General features: G+C 57.3%; 7 protein-coding genes across 7 annotated transcripts; 2 read left to right on the top strand and 5 right to left on the bottom strand.

Annotated features, from left to right (window-relative positions):
- The first annotated feature begins 28 nt into the window (after positions 1 to 28).
- B0H64DRAFT_339845 (uncharacterized protein) lies at positions 29 to 2,374 on the top strand. Its single transcript, XM_062801214.1, has one exon. It carries the CDS (start codon positions 250 to 252, stop codon positions 2,119 to 2,121), a length of 1,872 nt encoding a protein of 623 aa, XP_062661358.1. The 5' UTR covers positions 29 to 249; the 3' UTR covers positions 2,122 to 2,374.
- Positions 2,375 to 3,773: 1,399 nt separating this feature from the next.
- On the bottom strand, positions 3,774 to 4,651 carry B0H64DRAFT_373138 (uncharacterized protein; the record flags this gene model as incomplete). Its single annotated transcript, XM_062802268.1, has 4 exons — positions 3,774 to 3,876; positions 3,930 to 4,047; positions 4,097 to 4,436; positions 4,490 to 4,651. The coding sequence occupies 4 exons, from the start codon at positions 4,649 to 4,651 to the stop codon at positions 3,774 to 3,776; spliced, it is 723 nt and encodes a 240-aa protein (XP_062661357.1).
- A 260-nt stretch (positions 4,652 to 4,911) lies between these two features.
- B0H64DRAFT_132668 (uncharacterized protein) lies at positions 4,912 to 5,787 on the bottom strand. The gene has a single exon (XM_062798148.1). It carries the CDS (start codon positions 5,614 to 5,616, stop codon positions 5,173 to 5,175), a length of 444 nt encoding a protein of 147 aa, XP_062661356.1. The 5' UTR covers positions 5,617 to 5,787; the 3' UTR covers positions 4,912 to 5,172.
- Positions 5,788 to 8,826: 3,039 nt separating this feature from the next.
- Positions 8,827 to 10,302, bottom strand: B0H64DRAFT_320378 (thiolase-like protein; the record flags this gene model as incomplete). The annotated part of the gene is made up of 2 exons (XM_062800461.1): positions 8,827 to 9,718; positions 9,809 to 10,302. 2 exons carry the CDS (start codon positions 10,300 to 10,302, stop codon positions 8,827 to 8,829), a joined length of 1,386 nt encoding a protein of 461 aa, XP_062661355.1.
- Positions 10,303 to 11,091: 789 nt separating this feature from the next.
- B0H64DRAFT_393207 (uncharacterized protein) lies at positions 11,092 to 12,251 on the bottom strand. The gene is made up of 3 exons (XM_062803620.1): positions 11,918 to 12,251; positions 11,533 to 11,850; positions 11,092 to 11,310 (listed from the first exon to the last, which is right to left on the bottom strand). Exons 1-3 carry the CDS (start codon positions 12,102 to 12,104, stop codon positions 11,174 to 11,176), a joined length of 642 nt encoding a protein of 213 aa, XP_062661354.1. The 5' UTR covers positions 12,105 to 12,251; the 3' UTR covers positions 11,092 to 11,173.
- Positions 12,212 to 14,351, bottom strand: B0H64DRAFT_132521 (aldehyde dehydrogenase). Its single transcript, XM_062798147.1, has 2 exons — positions 13,019 to 14,351; positions 12,212 to 12,966 (listed from the first exon to the last, which is right to left on the bottom strand). The coding sequence occupies exons 1-2, from the start codon at positions 14,154 to 14,156 to the stop codon at positions 12,683 to 12,685; spliced, it is 1,422 nt and encodes a 473-aa protein (XP_062661353.1). The 5' UTR covers positions 14,157 to 14,351; the 3' UTR covers positions 12,212 to 12,682.
- A 989-nt stretch (positions 14,352 to 15,340) lies between these two features.
- Positions 15,341 to 20,063, top strand: B0H64DRAFT_132507 (molybdopterin binding aldehyde oxidase/xanthine dehydrogenase). The gene is made up of 3 exons (XM_062798146.1): positions 15,341 to 15,782; positions 15,848 to 18,052; positions 18,102 to 20,063. Exons 1-3 carry the CDS (start codon positions 15,604 to 15,606, stop codon positions 19,834 to 19,836), a joined length of 4,119 nt encoding a protein of 1,372 aa, XP_062661352.1. The 5' UTR covers positions 15,341 to 15,603; the 3' UTR covers positions 19,837 to 20,063.
- The last annotated feature ends 23 nt before the right edge of the window (positions 20,064 to 20,086 follow it).

Below are 20,086 nucleotides of genomic sequence, written 5' to 3'. Positions count from 1 at the left end.
AGAATGCCAAGTCGCGGGCACTGGCCCACCGAAACCGGGCCCCCTGTGTTCGGGGCCCTGTAGCAGCGATAAGCTCCCGCGCTTTTGACTTTTTCTCGCCGTATCAAAACGCGGCCCGAACCGACGACATCAACGCCCCCCTCCTCCCCCCCTCCAATTCCTCACTACCCCCGAACGGCGCAACTCGGCTGCAAAACCCGGGGGCGAGAGGCTGGGCTAACGGCAGGCCAACATGTTGGACGACAGCTCATGAGAGTCTCCAGCCGAATAGACGGGTCGATATGCGGCGCGATCCACTTCCTACATCGTCCGTCGCTGTCGTCGAACCGGTCTGCCGCCGCCACATCTCTTCCCGTCTTCACTCATAGCCCCGGTGGAGGGCCTGTGCAGGACTTCCATAGCGGCTATACCCCAAGACGAAGAAGCATCAGTACAGCGACTCCCCGGTCCAGATCTTCCCTACCACGACGTCGCCCGCTGTTGACCCTCCCCGCCCTCCGAGTCTCCCATACCCGCCTTGGTAGCCCTTCCAGGCCCTCCATACCCGTTTCCAGGGTGAACCATACCGCTGCTGCCGCCGAACCCCCTTCCGGCGTGGAATTCGACGACGACGAACCCCCACCGGAATTCCCCATTACCCCGCCACCCTCCCCCCAATCAAGGCCACGACGCAGCTTCTCCAAGAAGGAGTTGCTCGCCCTTGTCGGCCCCTACGATGGCGAAGAGATTGGCGCCGTTGATGACTATATCCAGTACCTACGCGACCCATACATGCGCGGCTATGCCCAGCCAGACACACAAAAGTTCACGTTTGCTCGCACCGCCGAGGACTTCGACTACCCAAGTCTCGAGCAGGTGACCGAGGCCGGCGAAGCGGAGCGAACAACCCTCTGGGAGCTCCGCTTCGCCGTGCTCAGCCGCCTCAGGAGTCCTCACAAGGCCGACCTGGACCACATTTACGAAATCTACCAGCGCCTTCCCGAGCCGCGCATGCTCTACATCCATGCCCGGTTCCGCCACCAGCTCCTGCGCACTCTCGGCCAACCCGACGAGCGGGACACGGGATCAATGCTGCGGTACTTCGAAGTCATTGCCGACGCCAAGAACACGGGTATTCCCCTGACGAGTGCCGAGTGGAACTGCGCCATTGCGTTTGCCAGCAAATACGTAGGCACCGTGACTGAAACCGAGGTCGAGGCGTCCCTCAAGCTTTGGCGCGAGATGGAGGTTGAGGCCGGCATCAAGGCCACCAACGTAACCTTCAATATTCTCTTCGACGTCGCCTGCAAGGCCGGCAATTTCGCCCTGGCCGAGATGATCTACCGCGAAATGGAATCGCGTGGTCACTTCTACAACCGCTACCATTACACCAGTCTGATCCACTTCTTCGGGCTCAAAAACGAGACTAGTGGCATGCGCGCCGCCTATCGAGAGATGGTCAACGCTGGCGAGATGATCGACACGGTCGTGCTCAACGCAATGATCGGGGGCTTTTTGCGGTCAGGCGAGGAAGGCCCTGCAGAACAGCTCTACGAGCACATGAAGGCAGCCACGCTGGGTAACGAGACTGACAGCATTAACAATAACCTCCCCGTGCGGACAACCCCATCCGACCGCGCCATCACCCAGGCCCTCGTCATGTTCGCCAAGATCGGCCGGCGCAAGCCCTCCTCCCGGACCGCCCTCCAGGGCATGACGCTCGTCTCGCCGGACCTGCAGACCTACCGCATCCTGGTCAACCACTACGGCGTCAAGCGCGGCGACCTGGCCAAGACGGCCGCCTTCATCGACGAGATGAAGTTCTTCAAGATCCCGCTGCACCACGCCATCTTCCTGGCCCTGTTCAAGGGCTTCGCCCACCACGGCGGCTACGACCGCTCCGCCTGGAGCGAGCGCCGCCTGACGGGCATCTGGAACGCCCTGCTCGACGCCGTCGACTCGGGCGCCGCGGGGTTCGAGATCAAGACCTGGCTGGCCGTGTGGGCGCTGCGCGCGTTCGCGCGCTGCTCGAGCAGGGAGAGGATGCTGGGGGTGTACGATGCGCTCAAGGCGCGCTGGACCCTGAACGAGACCGATGAGCAGTTCATGATTGATTTTTTGAGTAACCTTGCTAATAAATAGATGGGCGAGAGGCGGGGCATAGCCGGGTGGGTTGACACGACCGGCAGGGTTATATATATGGTGGCCTGGCTGACACGCATTGGGAATGACATCCGGGGTGGGGCAATTTGTATAATACTGCGAAAGTATCCTCGTATATGATGTACTATAGATGACAGCGAGGTAGATGGGCGCTGTCCCAATCGATCTGATGACATAAACCGTTGCTTGGACTGCACCTTTTCGGTTGGTTCATGGCAATCGCTTTGCCCACTCTACTCACACAACACATACGTTTGGCCCTGGAAACGACAAAACATGCCCTTCATAGCAGCAGGGTCAAGTCAACATAAAAGACAAAGGACATAATCGTACACTGGTATAGTCTATCTTAGCCCCTGGGGTGGCGATAGCGACCGAGCCTTCCAAACAACTGATAAACAGCCCCTTTTCCACCAGCCAGGGTTATCCTATCTTCAAGTACGCCGAAATCGTGAGAGACCTTCTGCCAACGCCTCGCTGAACGACCAAATAACCAAGCAGCCAACCCGTCTAAAAGAATGACCGACCCCAGAGAGGGAACAAGCGCCAACTCCCTTACACCAACGCGCCAAAACAACAAAAGAAAAAGAAAACAGAGAGCATAAAAAGAAAAGCTACCTGGGCGGCCCAGCTCTCAGCATGGTCTCCCAGTCCTGTTCAATCACGCTCCCACCGCTCACCCGATCCGCAGACTCCCCTCCCACTCCCACACCCCCTCTGGGCTGTCTCACGCCCACCACACCAGGCATGACCATCACGCTGTTCCTCCCCACCCCCTTGCCGCTGCTCCCTACCACCGCCTTATCCCCCCCAGCATTAGCATTACCCTCTCCCCTCAGAGCCGCCGCCGTCGCCGCCGCCGCAGCAGCCGCAGCAGCAGCCACATACTCCTCATTGACCTCCTCCACCACCTCGACACTAACCGTCTTGATAATCCCCCTTGGCCACGCCTCCAGGTCGATATCACTGCCCCCATCATCACTCCCATACCCCCCCATATCACCCCCTTCCCCCTCACTACTGCTATAATACCCCCCACCGCCACCCCTCCCCTCACCCAAATCATACTCCTCCACCACCACCCCGCGCCCATCACCCCGCAACCCAGGCCCCTCAATAATAAGATGCGTGCTCCTCTTCCTCTCAATATTCTCACCCGCTCCCCCTCCCAGCGGGCCCCCTTCCCGCCGAGCCGAACTCCCCCTCGAACTCCCCCTCGAACTCGCCCTTCCCGACTCCGCCGTATCAGGGCGCGTGATACTCCGCAGACTGCTCACACTCCCCCCACCCCCAGCACCACCGACACCACCACCACCACCCCTGCCTCTAGTCGAGTAGTTGGTGCCAGCGCTAGTCAAAACACGCTTGCCCGCCGATTTAGCGCTGTGGCGGGTGCCGGCTGACGATGCAGAGCCGTAGGGGTCGCGACGGCGTCGTTTGCGGGTGCTGCGACGGGTGGTGGTTGTGGAGGTTGTTGAGGTGGTGGTTAAGGCGGTGGTGGTGGGGGAGAAGAGGGCGCCGAGGGTGAGGAGGTTGGAGGAGGTTAGGGCGAGGTTTTGTTCGAGGCTAAGAAACAGGGGGGTGGGGGGTTAGTGGGTGTGGATTAGGAAGGGGGAACGGGGAGGGGGTGGTTACTTGGCCATGAGGGAGGCGTAGAAGAAGTGGATGGTGTAGAGGGTGGCGCCGGTGGTTTGGGAGGTTTGGGCGGTTCGGACGATGACGAAGATTCCGGAGCTGGGTGTGTTAGTTGAGGGGTTAGAGGGGGGTGGCTACCAAGGGCCACTTACACAAAACTCAGGGCCGCGGTGGTGTATAACGGCCAGGCAGGTTCACCGCCGCGGGCGATGTCGCGTATGATTAGCATCGGGAAGAGGGCGAGGAAGACCCATGAGAACACCGAGAAAGCTGGGACCATCAGCTATGTTTACAATGGTGGCCAGAAGTTGAAACCTACCGCCTTGCGCATAACCAAAATTAACCTGTATTTTCGGATCCGAGCAGCTGCCCGCCACGGACGGATTCCACGCTTTCTCCAACGGCTGGCACTGGAGGTAGACGACCAGCGCAAAGGCTAGGTTGATAGCGGCCATTAACACGATCAGGCCAGCCAGCAGAACCCGCCACTGTCGCGCCCTCCTTAGGAGATCCATAAAGAAGAAGCATATCGAGATCTTGCTGAGGGTGACGCTGACGAGATACCACGGTTGTCCGATCACATTAAACTGCAAGGCCCGTGACCCCTCCGGGGCAGTGCCCTCGAGAATGCCAAAGATGGTCGCGATTAGTGCTATTACCTGATGTGTGTTAGAGCCGTGGGTTCTTCCCTCTTACACTCATCCCGACTCACAGTTGCCACGCCGCTCGTATAATCGTCAACACCAAAACCGCCATGGATACCCCGCCGGACGTAGAAGCGAACAACGGTCGTGGCTAGGGCAAAGCTCGCCGTGGCGAGGGAGAAGGAGAGAAGGACCGGCCCTTGGGAGAGATCGGCTGCTGGTTCAGCCATGTTGGCAGAGGAGGACTAGAACATCTAGACTCGACAACCTCTCATCGTACCGGGTCACCTCGAAGAATGGAAGATGAATAAACTAGACAGGGGACAAGGAAGGGGTGCTTGTGGTGGGGCGGTCCCTCAGATCTTAAGGCTGGCCCGGCAAGGCGGGCGGCGGCTGGAGCGACGGCCTCGCCGACATTTACGGCTAAAGGGTGTGTTGGGCAGCCAGCATGGCTGATGAGAACGGGGTCCGAAACAACGGAGGAGTTCCTACCAAAGGTAAGGGAGTGTGGTTCCGGGGAAGCATGTGGCTTGCCTGGGCTTGTCCCGGATCCAGTCTGGGCTAGTCAGGGGGGTGTTACGGCAGACGCCGTGGGGGCACATCCAAGAATGCTTTGAACCATAGACCCGGACTACAGGAACCACCATCATGGAATTCACTTCATATTGATCAGCGCAGCGGGCACAACTAAACGGGCGACGGAGGAAATCCGGAATAGGCTAATGAGAAAACAAAGAAAGATGAAGGGCGATCATGATACGGATGTAGAAAAGTGGCCGTCTATGAGTGGTTCGCAAACCACCAACAACACACGCGAGAGAAGAGCCGTCGGCTCCGTGTAAATGCGGGTTTGATTATGCGGTTCGGCAACAGGGAAACAGCTGAAGGTTGTTGGTTGGTCAGAACTGCGGCGGTTTGTCATTGGAGACGGGCCGGCCGTGAAACGTGGTGCGATGGGCCGATCGCCCGAGTTAAAGCAAACAGAAGTCAAGGCGAGTGAAGGTGGGTTTCGAGGTGGGATTGGAGGAAGTCCCAGATGAGATGGCGGCCCAAAAAAAACCATGAACGAGAAAGCAGGGCCTGGTTGGTGCACGAGGAAGTGGCCAGCTGGAAGGCAGCCGAGGCCACAACGAATCACAGCAGGAAAGAGCCACAACCCGACCAGGCCTTTCGGAGTTGTCGCCGAGCAATGCATGAATTGCCCGGGCTGGTTCCTGCCATCTTGATGTTTGGAACTGTGTGATCGTCCCGATCGAAGCTACCTACATAAATCTCTGGCGTTGCACGGCTGCGGCTGCTGACTCGGCAGGCCCGACCCAACGCTCGCCCGATGTTTTGCCGGACGAGATCCCGTTCGCGTTCCCGGACCGGGGCGGCAAAGCCGCCGATGCTCACCATGCCTAGGGTAGGAGCAGAGCCGGGAACCTTTTATCAACTTTAGTTCAGGGAACTCTCAGAAGAGCGGATACGCCGAGCGATGCGGCCTGGGCCGTGTGTTGTTTGCGAAACTCGGGACGGGAAAGAACGGACGTTTCTCGGCGAGGCCACCGCGACACTCAGCAATACGGCGTACATACCAGTCTGAGGCCCCTGGATGAGACTTGCCTCATTTGCGTTGTAGTGTCCCTGTTTTGGATGTTATGTGCACTTGCTGCTTGCTGTAGGTACCTAAAGCGCTGACTCCTCGCCTTCTTTTTAGGACCCGGGCTCCCTACCTAATTTGGTCGGCCTGAGCCCGAGTCTGATGCTCTTGCGTTCTCAGGCTCTACACTACGATTTTGGGGAAGCCTCCCTCGAGTTCCGGGGTTTCCATCACTGGAAGGTACCTGCCCAATGCTTGCATTCTGACAACCCACCTGAACATTTTCAAGGTGAAATGGACTGTCCGCACCTTCTTGAGACCTCAAGTTCCGTTGGGTGCGTGGGACCCGACCACCCTTCCTGCCAGATTGGACTTCTGGGACAGAACGAGAAAAGAAGTGGCAAGCAAAGCCCGCGCGGTCGTCACGGTGTCCTAATCACGGCATCTGGTAGCTCTTGCACATTGTAGAGAATTTCTAGACGCTGCACGGACTGCTGGCATCGAACATAAAATGCCCCAAGTCCCTCCATTCCATTCTCTTCCTTTTCTTCTTCTTCAGAGGTAGCGCTCCGTGAGTGGCTCAAGCTGGCGATCAATGAGGAGAATTCCGAGGTCGTCGCTCTTGGTTGGGCCGAATACCCTTCCAAGAGACGTGTTGTATCTCGGGAGCCGCTTTGCGGACTCGGGAGACCGGGCTGATCCAGACTCAGTATTGTTTCCCAATTTTTGGAACTCCTCGATCTCGAATCGATTTTGCCTTTTTTTTCCATTGAGATTATGGGTTTACTCGTAACTCGAAGGAGAATATCCTAGCTCGCTCTGGCTTCTGCTTCTGCCTCTAGGCCTGATTGTCATATCCGGGGTTGGATTCTTGCTCGACTGTCGGGACGATTCCAATCGAGACCCGGCTCCCGCGACCGCACTATCCGCGTCTGGGACGTGCACACTGGACCTTCGCCTGCAAGCGCATTATCGGCCCGCCGGACGTCGTCAACGACAGCTCGATCTCCCTCCTCTACGACGAACACAACAACGCTGTCCACCACGACACGCTCCCCGGCATCGGCCCCACCCCCAAGCACCGGCGGCCTGCCGCGCACCCTAGGTGGGCGTTGAAAGCAGAAGTGTGTTACGCAGACGAGCGCTTGGAATCAGCGGATGGGAGCTCAGGAGTCAGGACCGGGCGGGGTTTCATTTGTGTAATTATCATGTATTCCTGGTAGCCACTCGCTGTCGTTTGACGGAGAAACGAACTTTTGCCTCGCTTTCATGCCCATGAACTGGGTTCTCAGCTCTCTCTAGTACAATAAAATGCAATCGCCGTCGGGGACTGATGTGGGGCGTGGGGGGTTCCGTTTTTATCGGAAATTTTGGAGATTTCGACGGGGGGGAAACCATCGATTTCCCTCTGCAACTCGATGATGATGATATCATGCAAGCAGTGGGTGCCCGATGTGAGGTGCCGCCAGGCTCGGCATGAAGGGGTGGGGCCAGCGAAGAGCACAGACACAGTCTGTCAAATATAAGCCGATACTCGGGGATGGCATGTTGTCCTCGGACAGAGCCGACAATTGGCCGTTTGGTCAAGTGGAAACATACGAGCACGGAGCGCCCTTGCTTTTTTGCTAGTTCTCGGGTTCGAACCACACCAAAGTCAACATTTTGTAAACCAAACAGCTCCCCAAACAATAATGATATGGATGGGAAGAGATAAAATAATCAACAAGGGGCTCTCTCTCTCTTTTTTTAAACGCTTTATGCTAGTATCGTCTTCACCCTATCCATGGCGTCGGGGCTGCACCCGTCTACTTTCCGTTAAGCACATGGAGTGCAAGACGGTCAATTCACTGCTTCGCTGGGCGTCCGTAGTAATACCCCAGTTCCTATAACCGCTGCAACCATGGCTTTACAGCTCTTGATTTTCCAAGAATTAATTGCTGTTTTGAGCAAAAGTTGCGTGGGCAGCACCAAGCCACCAACAACCTTGCACCCGACGAGTCTTGAGTGATTGTTACACAAGACGCATAATTATTTAAACGGCAGTCCTTATCTTGAAGATGCGCTGGTCCCTCGTAGACCGCATTATCCCATGTAAGGCTGGTTAGGGTTCGGACCGCTCAAGGTGTGGTTGGAGGGAACGAACCACACCTATGGTTAGCCGGAGGCCTTGAGCAGACACGGAACTTTTGTGGGCTACTCGTAAATGAAACGATCTCAGACGGCGCACGGCCCGAGCACAGAGAACGTCTGTACCAGCCAAGCCGGGACCCGCGCCTCCGTCGCTTATGTCTCCCTCACCACAACTTCCAGATCGAGCTTGACTGAGTTTTTAAGGTTCAGTTCAATGTTTTAGCGACAGGGCCCGCCAGATGTTGACAATAATAGTATTCTTGATCGGCAAACCCGCGTTGCATACAGGAACGGGTATTTGGGTAGCTTGTGTGCACCTGGCGATCACCACGTTCTCAAGTCTCAACTCTGGTATTTTATTTTTGGGAAGAAATCAGATCGCTAATGCAACCGTGATATACGTTTGACGGCTGAGTAGAATATCGATACATCCGAAAATAGATACCACTGGGAGGCCTGGCGGATGGCATGATCGTCACTTCAAGCAAGCTAGGTACGGTCGAGGAGCAAAAGAAACAAACCACTCCCAAGACGCTGTGAAGGACTTGATCATCACAACACACAGTCAGGTGGCTCCGATGATTTGGAGGTTAAGAAACACTCAATGCTCAGAGAGCGTTTGATCCATACATCGTAATGCTACACGACAGCCACCGAATTACACGACGAACCCCCGAAACCCCGGAAAACCGCCTACACCTTCGCCTGCGCCGCCTTCATCATGGGCAGCGTTGCCGTCATGGCAAAATCATGCGTCTTGTCCTTACTCCTCACCCTCTTCGCCTGCTCGGCCGTGAACCCCCGCGCCTCCACCGCCGGGTTATACCCCAGCTTGTTCACCTTCCCAACGACAGCCGAGTCCACGACCTTCGCCTCCTGCCCATCCGCCCGCCTGTACACCGTCACCACGGCCGCACCGCCCAGCCCCAGGTTGTGCTGCAGCGCGTACTTGGTGTGCGGCACGGCCCTGTTGTTGGCCCAGCCCCGGAGGTGCCACACCAGCTCGGCGCACTGCGCGATGCCCGTCGCGCCGAGCGGGTGGCCCTTGGAGATGAGCCCGCCACTCGGGTTAACCACAACCTTCCCACCATACGTGATCCCCCCAGCACGAACAAGCTCGTGCGCGCGGCCGGGCTCCGACAGGCCCAGCGCGTCGAGCAGGCACATCTCGTTGGCGCTGAAGCAGTCGTGCAGCTCGCAGACGGCAAAGTCGTCCGGCCGCACGCCGGCCTCGGCCATGGCGACCCCCGCGGCGCGCTGCGTCATCTCGCGGCCGACCAGGTCGATGGCGCTCTCGGAGAAGAGCGAGGGCGCGTCCGTGGCCATGCACTGGCCGGCGATGAGGACGGCCTGGTCGCGCAGGTGGGGGCGCGCGTCGAGGAAGGCCTGTGATACGAGCACGGCCGCCGCGCCGCCGTCCGACGTCGGGCAGCACTGCAGCTTGGTGAGCGGGTCGTGGATCTTGGTTGACGACATGACCTGCTCCAGCGTGTACACGTCTTGGAACTGCGAGTACGGGTTGTTGACGCTGTGCGCGTGGTTGATGCGCGCGATCTCGCCGAAGTCTTCGGGCTTGGCGCCGTATCTGGGGTTGGGTTAGTATGGGTGGCGTGGGTTGAGGTGGGGGTTAGGAAGGAGAGGTCTTGAAGAGGTAAGAAGAAGGGAGGCGACTGACTTCTCCATGTACTCGCGCCCGGCATTGCCAAACATCTGCGCGGCCCCGGGCGCCTTGGACAGGCCCCTCGTTGTCGCCATCATGGCGTAGGTTGTTCCCAGGGGCGACTCCCGGTCGTTGAAGAAGCTCTGCAGACTGCCGGGCATCATCTTCTCGAAGCCGACGACCAGCACGCAGTCGGCGGCGCCGGCGGAGATCATGTTGCGGCCCATGGCCAGACCCGTGGAGCCTGTGGAGCAGTTGTTGTTGACGTTGTAGATGGGGATCTGGGTCATGCCGAACTGGTAGAAGACGCGCTGTCCGCAGGTGGAGTCGCCGTAGCAGTAGCACGCGACGCCCTGCTCGACATCGTCGTATGAGATTTGGGCGTCTAACATGGCCTTGATGCCTGCCTCATAGCCGAGCTCCGTGTAGTCGACCTTGCCGCGAGGCTTGATGAACTTGGTCATGCCCACGCCGAGCACGTAGCACGGCTCTTTTTGTTTGGGTGCCATGGTGGTGGCTATGGTATCTCTAAGTTGATATGAGGAACTTTGAGTTATGATACAATGTAAATCGTATAAAGTTCAGATAATGGAGGTGAAGTGATGGAAGGAGTCTCGTCTTAAATCTCGGAGTCCGTCCCATGTGCTTTGTTAACCCCTGTCCCGGCGGGTTGCTCCCGAGCTCCCCCACAATGTACCCCAAGCTGCCCAGATGCGGGGATGCAGCGGATGTGCCGAGGCACGACAATCGCTTGCCACTGACCAAGACAACCCGAAAGACGATCCAAATCGTCATTTGCCCAGCCAACCCCGTCTTGATCGCATCCGAGGGGCAACTCGATTTGGGGTTAGATAAACATCGTTCACATGGAATTGGACCACAAAAATCTTGGAATTACCTAGACTTCTCGTTCTGAAGCGCCGGGACTGTGTTAGCCTCAAAATTGGAGCATGGCCATACGTGTATCGATCCAGGGAAGGTTTTTCGAGGAGATAAATTGCTAGCAGACTAATGATTGATGACCTGTAACTAGAACTGAAACAGTGAGATGCTTTTCGTGATGGAACTCGGCCGGCTGCCGGATCACCTCGGGGCTTGGCAGGTGTGGCCGGCCGCTGAGAGCTCCGCAAATCCGGGGTTTAGTGGAGTAACCGGCGCCCGGAAAGCCCGCACAGTACGGCCATCTCAGAGCTAGATGTCCATTGCACTTTCCATCTGATCCCCCGGGATGGATTTCACAAAATAATTTAGCGATAATCATGGCCAAACTCCACTAATTGCCATCCGCACATTCAACATGGAACTCAAGTAGGCCGGTATTAATTACGCAGTAGGGCATGTACATAATACAATAGGTACGAACACCATAGCAGCTCTCGCCTACTCCTGAATACCCCCCGGCGCTTCCGAGTTCACAGGGCCCTTCGCCTCGACCAACTCCAAATCCGCATCCTCGATATCCCACGTACCCAGAGTCTCAGCGTTGGCCTCCGAGCGCTTCACATACCACGGGACCCCTAGAGAACGTTAGTCGGACCATTCATATGTGGTAACCCTTGCCGGAAGGCTCGGAACGCAAAGGAAAGGAAGCAGAAAAGCAGTCTCAGCACTCCTCCTCTCTCCCCCAAGACCATCAACCCCTCCCCCGGAGCACGGAATAAACCCAACACCCCCAGCACAAACAAACACCCAAACAAACAAGCAAACAACCCCCCCAAAAAAGAAAGAAAAAAACTCACACTTCTCCACATCCCCCGGCGCGCTCGTCTCCCGCCTCGCGATCCACGCCCACTCCCCCCCGTCCCCACCACCCGCATAGCGCAGCAGCACGCGCCCCGCCTCGCCCGTGCGCGCCAGCTGCCACTCGGTGTACTTGAAGCCGGCGCCGGCGTCGTCCAGCCGGTACGTGTAGACCAGCCGGTACGCGTCGGGGACGCCCTCCAGGTCGCTCAGCCCGTAGTAGCCTGGTACGGGCGGCGGGTGGGGTTTGGTGGGGACGACGGTGAGGATGGCGGAGGGGGTGCAGGCGGTGGCGTTGGTGCTGAGGCGCATGAAGTCTGTTGTATGGGGTTAATACCAAGAGGTATGTATTCATTGGGGGAGAGGAAAGTCTGATTGACCTACGGTCTTGCGGGTTGTAGGGCGGCTGGGTCACGCCGGGCGAGTAAAAGTCGATCGAGTTGTTGGAGCGCAGGCGCTGGCCGTCGATGATGTCGTTGCCGCCGGCAAAGCGGAAGAAGTAGTCTGTCCGCTGCGCGGCCTGGGCCTGCACCGCGCCGAGGCAGAGGGTGGCGAACGATGTGAGCTTCATTTTGAAAGGTTTGCTTGGAATTACTGTCACTGAAAGTGCGTGTTGTATGTACAGAATGAGATGCTGACGTGAACGTGGGCGGGCTGTCAGATATTTATTTATATTATTTATATCTTTAATGTAGCGGTAGGAAGATCCTCCAGCTTATACCTTGCGGCGTCACTGTGCCCTTGGCAGTTGATGTCACACGAAGCCAAGAACCCTGAAGCTGGTTGTGGCTTGCAGTTGCTCGATGCTGATAGGAGCTGGTTCTCAGCCGACTGCCCGATGACCTCGTATTCAACCTGGCCTATAAAACCCTGTTGGGCCTGCCAACGCGCCATTTCACTTCAATGTGCCGTTGCTTTGTCTTCCGTCCGAGCCTTTCTGCATTTGTGTGGGATCAGCGATATCAGTGGTATCCAATCGTATTTCCAGAGCCTCTCGTCACCGCCACGACTGCTGTCTGGATATTCGGCACACAGAATCGTCAGTCCTTTGTTCATGGGCCTGATACGATATCCATCCCACACACAACAAATGACACCTTATCAACGCCACATCACGTTCCCAAGCCCATCACCCACCCCCCAACAACTTCACTTCGGGAAATGCAAACACTTGGTGTAGGCATACGAGAGCAAGCCCTGCTTGCCCATCTCGCCACCGAACCCGCTGTCCTTGATGCCCGAGAAGTAGGCCCCAAAGTTGGGCCTCTCAAACTGGTTGATCCAGACGCCACCCGCCTCAAGCCGGCGCGCGATGCGCTCAGCCCGCGCCAAATCCGATGAGTAGACTGATGCGCCGAGACCGGCGTTGGCGAGGTTAGACCGCTTGATGACATCGTCTTCATCGGACCAGGAGAGGATGGGTAGGACGGGCCCTAACTCGTGTGAGCACGGGAAGGACCGGGATATGAGAGAGGGGAAACTCACCGAATTGCTCCTCCTGCACCAGCAACGACTCCTCTGGCGGCCTGGACACGATTGTCGGTGACAACCAGAACCCCTTCTTGTCCTTAACCTCCTCCGTCTTGCCACCCGTAACAATTTTATACCCCTTGCTCCTACAGTCCTCGATAATGCCCTTCACCACCTCGTACTGCACGCGGTTATCCACCGGCCCAAACACACTGGGCGCAAACCCGTCCTCCTGAATCCCAAACCGCGCCTCCACTTCTTGTACCAACCTGTCCAGAAACTTGTCATAGATACTCTCATGCACATAGATCCGCTTGCTCGCAACACACACCTGGCCGGCGTTGAAGAAGCCGCCACTAGCCACAGCCGGCACGGCGACATCCAGGTCCGCATCGTCGCACACGACGCAGGCATCATTGCCCGCCAGCTCGAGAGTAACCTTCTTCAAGGTCTTGGCGCAAGCGGCCATGACCTTCTTGCCGACGGCAATAGTCCCAGTAAAGCTAATCTTGGCGATGCCCGGGTGGGCGGTCATGGCGGCGCCGAGGTCGGCGCCGCCGTTGAGGACCTGGAAGACGCCGGGGGGGAGCACGCCGCGGCTGAGCTCGGCCCAGCGCATGACGGCGTAGGGCGTGCTAGGCGACGGCTTGACGATGACGCAGTTGCCCGTCACCAGCGACGACACCACCTTGATGTTGGACAGGATCAGCGGGAAGTTCCACGGGCAGATGGCCGCCACCGTGCCGAGCGGGATGTGCGTCGCCACGACGCGCGAGTGCGCGTCCTCGTGCTGGACTTCGTCTGAGAGTGCGTTTTCGGAGTAGTATAGGCACTGCGCCACGCTGGCCTGCACGTCGATGTCGGCGAGGATCTTGGATTTGCCGGTTTCCTTCATGAGGATGCCGGCGAGATCGTCGGCGTTGTCGCGGAGTACGTCGGCTAGCTTGACGAGGAGCGCCTGCCGCTCGGGGACCGTCGTCTGAGACCAGCTCGTGAAGGCTCGCTGGGCCGCCGCGACGGCATCTTCAAAGTCCTCGGCCGTCGCGACTGGGCATTCCCACAGCTCCTCTTCCGTCCGCGGGTCGACTACCCGGTGCGTCTCCTTGCTGCCTCGCAGCTCGTCGTTGACGATGTTATGGAACTGGGGTTGCATTCTAAGGCGTGCTAGGGTTTTGGTTTTGGTGTTCAAAGATATAGATTTTACTCCCGTCACAGTAAGAAGGGAGAAAGGGGGATTGGCGGCTGTTAAAAGATCATAGACGTTTCATGCCAATTTATATACTGGCCTTCTTCAAGCGGCACCCGGATGAGAACATTCCCGGCGGCCGGGCGTTTATTAAACATCCGGAGTACATTTTCCCAGGGGTTGCAACACCAAGAGCCGTTGGGTGCGGAGAAGGAGGGGCCATTTCTCGGTTGATATGCCGCTTGACAGGCTCGGGCAAGGAATAAACCGCCCATCCGTGGGTACGGCACCTGAGACTAGTATGGTCCCATCATGCTGTTTTGGCAGCTAGTCCGGAAAGAAAATAACTAAGGCTTGATGTTGCTGAAGACATCGGACCCAAGCGACTATTATCGTTTATCAGCACTGATCATTACGACTCTGAATCGAGACATCATCTGGCTCGCCTCATCGCTTTCAAGAGAGAAACAATCTAGCCCAAGCCCCTTGATTGCCGCCAGCGCGCGAGGGTTAGAGCGGAGATCGTGGAGTCGTGGTGTGGCAGATTACGGAGTTGTCGAGCACCCTGTCAATGCAACATCTGCGACATCGGGCGAGCCCACCCTTTCATCTCGATGGAATTCAACGGTGTGGTGTATTTCTTTTCTTGAAATTATTTATTTTTATTTTTTGAGCGAGAGAAAGAGAGACAAGGCGAGCAGGTGGAAGCAAGAAGAACCCCAACGAGGAGGGTGTTTGGTAGGGTTAGGGTATGGAGTTCCCCGACAAGGCCTCTTTTCCAACGGCAGCTGGCGCGTGACGGAGCCGGCCGAAGCCAATCAACGCCGGGCCTTGGTCAGCGGGCGCGCCCGCAAACAACCCCACCATGCTGATAAGCTCTCCTCTTGAGCTTGGTGACCAGCAACCCTCATTCGCTCCTGCCTGGTTTCTTTCACGATCGCAATTGGAAAAATTGAGAGAAAAACAGGAGTCTAGCCTGCATCCCGGTGCTACCCCAAAACGTCCTCGTTCCCGGTATGCGCGGAGTGGAGGTGGTGCGGGGATCCTGGTCATCTGGTGGGCAGCTCTTGGGATGAGATCAACTGCATTGTACTCAATATAATAAGGAAGGTGGCGTCCTATTCCCGAGACTTGCCACTCGGCCTTTTCATATCTTTAACTACCTACTTAATTTCACTACACCGTGATTTTGTTCCTCGCCTCGCTAGATAGGGCACGCTGCGAGCAATATCAACACCGGCACAAGCCCCTCCTACCAACCGCTGCCGTTGACATTAGGTGCTTTATTAGGTAGTCCTCCTTGAGCCAGCTACAATACCCCGAGTTCCTTAAACCCTTCAACGAACAACGACATATTCACCCAAAAAACATCATCAACCCACGGGTTGAGTTCATCCTGGGAGCGACGTTGACCATGACTCCTTCCGCTGTCCCCCCGGAGCCCGCCAAGGTGCCGTCCGCGGCACTCACCACTACCTTCGACGACACTCTTCGTTTCTACCTTAATGGCACCCGCGTTGTACTCGATGAGGTCGATCCAGAAGTTACATTGCTTGAGTACCTCCGCGGTATCGGTTTAACAGGGACCAAGCTGTACGTTCATATCTTCCAACTACTTCCTTTATCTTGCCTCATGAAACTGACAATACTCGCCACAGCGGTTGTAGCGAAGGCGGCTGCGGTGCCTGCACAGTCGTCGTTTCTCAGTATAACCCGACAACGAAGCAAATATATCACGCTAGCGTCAACGCCTGCCTTGCGCCCCTCGCCTCGGTCGACGGGAAACATGTCATTACCGTGGAGGGCATCGGGAACGTCAAGCGGCCCCACCCGGCCCAGGAGCGTGTGGCAAAGAGCAACGGCTCACAATGCGGCTTCTGCACCCCGGGCATCGTCATGAGCTTGTATGCTCTCCTGAGGAACAACGAGGCACCGACCGAGCACGATATCGAGGAGGCCTTTGACGGGAACCTGTGTCGCTGCACGGGATATCGGCCCATTTTGGATGCTGCACAGACGTTTAGCGTACGGAGGGAGACAAGTGCGGCTAACGGATGCGGGAATGCGAAGGCGAATGGGGGGAGTGGGTGTTGTATGGAGAACGGCGATGCCGGCGGGTGTTGCAAGGATGGGAAGGTGGACGGCGTCGACGACCAGCCGATCAAGAGGTTCACACCGCCAGGGTTCATCGAATACAAACCGGACACCGAGCTCATCTTTCCACCGGCACTGAAGAAGCACGCGTTCAAGCCGCTGGCTTTCGGCAACAAGCGCAAGAAGTGGCTCCGCCCTGTGACGCTACATCAGCTGCTCGAGATCAAGAAGGAGTATCCGGATGCGAAGATAATAGGCGGGAGCACAGAGACGCAGATCGAGATCAAGTTCAAGGCACTTCAGTACCCGATCTCGGTATTTGTTGGGGACATACCTGAACTAAGGCAGTACTCCCTGAACGAAGACCATCTGGAGATTGGAGGCAACATCACGCTTACCGACCTGGAAGGTGTCTGCCAGGAGGCCTTGAAGCACTATGGGGAGGCCCGGGGCCAAATCTTTACCGCCATCTACAAGCAGCTCAAGTACTTCGCGGGGAGGCAGATCAGGAACGTCGGCACACCGGCTGGAAACCTGGTTACGGCGTCTCCCATCTCGGATTTGAACCCAGTCTTCATGGCCGCAAACGCGACTTTGGCTGCGAAGACTCTGGACAAGGATATCGAAATACCCATGTCGGAATTCTTCCAGGGCTATCGCCGGACAGCGCTACCAGCCGATGCAGTTCTCGCGACGATCCGTGTTCCTCTCACACACGAGAAGAACGAGTTCTTCCGAGCCTACAAGCAAGCGAAGCGGAAGGATGATGACATTGCAATCGTCACCTCTGCCTTGAAGCTTCGGTTGAGTGATGATGGGATCATCGAGGAAGCGAACTTCGTCTACGGTGGCATGGCTCCGACAACAGTGGCAGCGAAACACGCAAATGGGTTTTTGGTAGGGAAGAAATTCGCTGAATTGGAGACCCTTGAAGGGGCTATGAACGCCCTGGGACAGGACTTTGACCTCCAGTTCGGCGTACCCGGCGGCATGGCCTCGTACAGAAAGTCATTGGCGCTGGGCTTCTTCTACCGGTTTTACCACGAGGTTATGCAATCAATCGGCAGAAATGCTGATGCGGAAGCGGTTTCGGAACTCGAAAGGGATATCTCCAGCGGCAAAGAGGACCATACGGCGGCCGAAGCGTACATGCAGGAGACGCTCGGGAAGTCCAACCCGCATGTGGCGGCCTTGAAGCAAGTCACTGGTGAGGCGCAATACACGGATGACATCCCGCCCATGAAGAACGAGCTACACGGCTGCCTGGTGCTATCGACGAAGGCACACGCAAAGCTCAAGTCGGTCGATCACACTCAGGCGCTTGACATTCCTGGTGTGGTAGACTACGTCGACAAGACGGATATGCCGAGCGCCCGGGCGAACCGCTGGGGTGCGCCGCATTTCCAAGAGACCTTCTTTGCCGAGGATGAAGTCTACACGGCCGGGCAACCGATCGGGTTGATTCTGGCGACTTCGGCAGCTCGGGCGGCCGAGGGTGCTCGCGCCGTCAAGGTCGAGTATGAGGAGTTGCCGGCCGTCTTCACCATTGAGGAGGCCATCGAGAAGGAGAGCTTCTTCGAGTTCTTCAGGGAGCTCAAGAAGGGTGACTCGGAGGGAGCGTTCAAGAACTGCGATCATGTCTTCACCGGTACTACCCGAATGGGTGGACAGGAGCATTTCTACTTGGAGACGAATGCCTGTGTTGCGATCCCGAAGCCCGAGGACGGTGAGATGGAGATTTGGTCCAGCAGCCAGAATCCTAACGAAGCGTGAGTGTCAATCTCGAGCCATATTGAACTTTCTGCTAACCCCCTTTAGCCAAGCGTATGCCTCACAGGTCTGCAACGTCCAGAGCAACAAGGTTGTCGTCAAGGTCAAGCGCATGGGTGGTGGTTTCGGCGGCAAAGAGTCTCGCTCAGTCCAACTCAGCTCGATCCTCGCGTTGGCGGCACAGAAAACGCGCAGGCCGGTCCGTTGCATGCTCACTCGCGAGGAGGACATGGTAACCACTGGTCAGCGACACCCCTTCTTAGGACGATGGAAGTTGGGCGTGAACAAGGACGGTAAGATTCAGGCGCTCGACCTTGACATATTCAACAACGCCGGCTGGAGTTGGGATCTCAGCGCCGCCGTGTGCGAGCGCGCCATGACGCACTCGGATGGCTGTTACATGATCCCCAATGTCCACATTCGCGGTCGCATTTGCAAGACGAATACCATGTCGAACACGGCATTCCGCGGATTCGGTGGTCCCCAGGGCATGTTCATCGCCGAGTCCTACATGTCCGAGGCGGCTGACCGCCTGGGTATTCCCGTGGAGAAACTCCGCGAGATCAACATGTACAAGCCGGGGGAGGTCACTCACTTCAACCAACCCATTACCGACTGGCATGTACCCCTGATGTACCAACAGGTTCAGGATGAAGCCGACTATGCGAACCGCCGCGAGGCCATCACCAAGTTTAATGCCGAGCACAAGTGGCGCAAGCGCGGGCTGGATATAATCCCAACCAAATTCGGCATCTCATTCACAGCCCTCTGGTTCAACCAAGCCGGTGCGCTCGTCCACATCTACCACGACGGTTCCGTCCTTGTCGCACACGGCGGCACAGAAATGGGTCAGGGGCTGCACACAAAAATGACCATGATCGCCGCGCAAGCCCTCAACGTCCCGATGGAGGACGTCTACATCTCTGAAACTGCCACCAACACCGTCGCCAACGCGTCGGCCACTGCCGCCTCGGCCTCCTCCGACTTGAACGGCTACGCTATTCACAACGCCTGTGAACAACTCAACGAGCGTTTAGCCCCTTATCGCGCCAAGCTCGGCCCCTCCGCAACCCTCAAAGAGGTCGCCCACGCCGCCTACTTCGACCGCGTCAACCTCTCAGCCCAGGGTTTCTACAAGACACCCGAGATCGGCTACGTATGGGGCGAGAACAAAGGCAAGATGTTCTACTACTTCACGCAGGGCGTGACCGCCGCCGAGGTCGAGATCGACACCCTCACGGGCTCCTGGACCTGCCTGCGGGCCGACATCAAGATGGACGTCGGCCGCTCCATCAACCCGGCCATCGACTACGGCCAGATCCAGGGCGCCTTCGTCCAGGGCATGGGCCTCTTCACCATGGAAGAGTCCCTCTGGCTGCGCAACGGACCCCTGAAAGGGAACCTCTTCACCCGCGGGCCCGGCGCCTACAAGATCCCCTCCTTCCGCGACATCCCCCAGGTCTGGAACGTCAGCCTGCTCAAGGACGTCGAGTGGCAGGAGCTGCGCACCATCCAGCGCAGCCGCGGCGTCGGCGAGCCGCCGCTGTTCATGGGCAGCGCCGTGTTCTTTGCGATACGGGACGCGCTCAAGGCGGCGAGGGCGCAGTACGGGGTGGAGGCGGCGTTGGGGGTGGATTCCAAGGGGGATGACGGGGATGGGCTGCTCCGGCTGGAGAGCCCGGCGACGCCGGAGAGGATCAGGCTGGCGTGTGTCGATCCGATTGTTGAGAGGGCTCGGGTTAAGGCGAAGGAGGGGGAGAGGAGTTTCTTTATTGCTATTTAGGCTTGGGGCGGCGGTGTGGTTTGGTATGCGGTTGGGTAGCAGGGAATTATTTTGGCGAGAATGTCAAGTTTGCTGCTTGGATGGCATGTCATTCGGTGGTTGGGTATCTCATTAGTTTGATCCCGCAATGTCAAACATGATCGTTCCTTTTCAGGGTGAACGCCGAAATGGTCTTTACTTCGGCGTTGACAACGATCACTCTCCCGTCTGAGCTTAAGATTGAAGCTATATATTCTTAATCGCCATTGCC

Source organism: Chaetomium fimeti (genome assembly GCF_033439085.1).
Source record: "Chaetomium fimeti strain CBS 168.71 chromosome Unknown B0H64scaffold_3, whole genome shotgun sequence".
Lineage (NCBI taxonomy): Eukaryota > Fungi > Ascomycota > Sordariomycetes > Sordariales > Chaetomiaceae > Chaetomium > Chaetomium fimeti.
The sequence above is the reverse complement of the archived record's forward strand: the minus strand, read 5'-3'. Positions and strand labels throughout refer to the sequence as shown.

Coding starts and splice junctions, on each gene's coding strand:
- B0H64DRAFT_339845 (XM_062801214.1), top strand. CDS start 250: ATGAGAGTCTCCAGCCGAATAGACGGGTCGATATGCGGCGCGATCCAC.
- B0H64DRAFT_132668 (XM_062798148.1), bottom strand. CDS start 5,616: ATGCATTGCTCGGCGACAACTCCGAAAGGCCTGGTCGGGTTGTGGCTC.
- B0H64DRAFT_393207 (XM_062803620.1), bottom strand. CDS start 12,104: ATGAAGCTCACATCGTTCGCCACCCTCTGCCTCGGCGCGGTGCAGGCC. Junction 11,851..11,917: donor GCCCTACAACCCGCAAGACC/GTAGGTCAATCA, acceptor CCCATACAACAG/ACTTCATGCGCCTCAGCACC. Junction 11,311..11,532: donor GCCGGGGGATGTGGAGAAGT/GTGAGTTTTTTT, acceptor AACGTTCTCTAG/GGGTCCCGTGGTATGTGAAG.
- B0H64DRAFT_132521 (XM_062798147.1), bottom strand. CDS start 14,156: ATGCAACCCCAGTTCCATAACATCGTCAACGACGAGCTGCGAGGCAGC. Junction 12,967..13,018: donor GGTGCAGGAGGAGCAATTCG/GTGAGTTTCCCC, acceptor CACACGAGTTAG/GGCCCGTCCTACCCATCCTC.
- B0H64DRAFT_132507 (XM_062798146.1), top strand. CDS start 15,604: ATGACTCCTTCCGCTGTCCCCCCGGAGCCCGCCAAGGTGCCGTCCGCG. Junction 15,783..15,847: donor GGTTTAACAGGGACCAAGCT/GTACGTTCATAT, acceptor TACTCGCCACAG/CGGTTGTAGCGAAGGCGGCT. Junction 18,053..18,101: donor AGCCAGAATCCTAACGAAGC/GTGAGTGTCAAT, acceptor AACCCCCTTTAG/CCAAGCGTATGCCTCACAGG.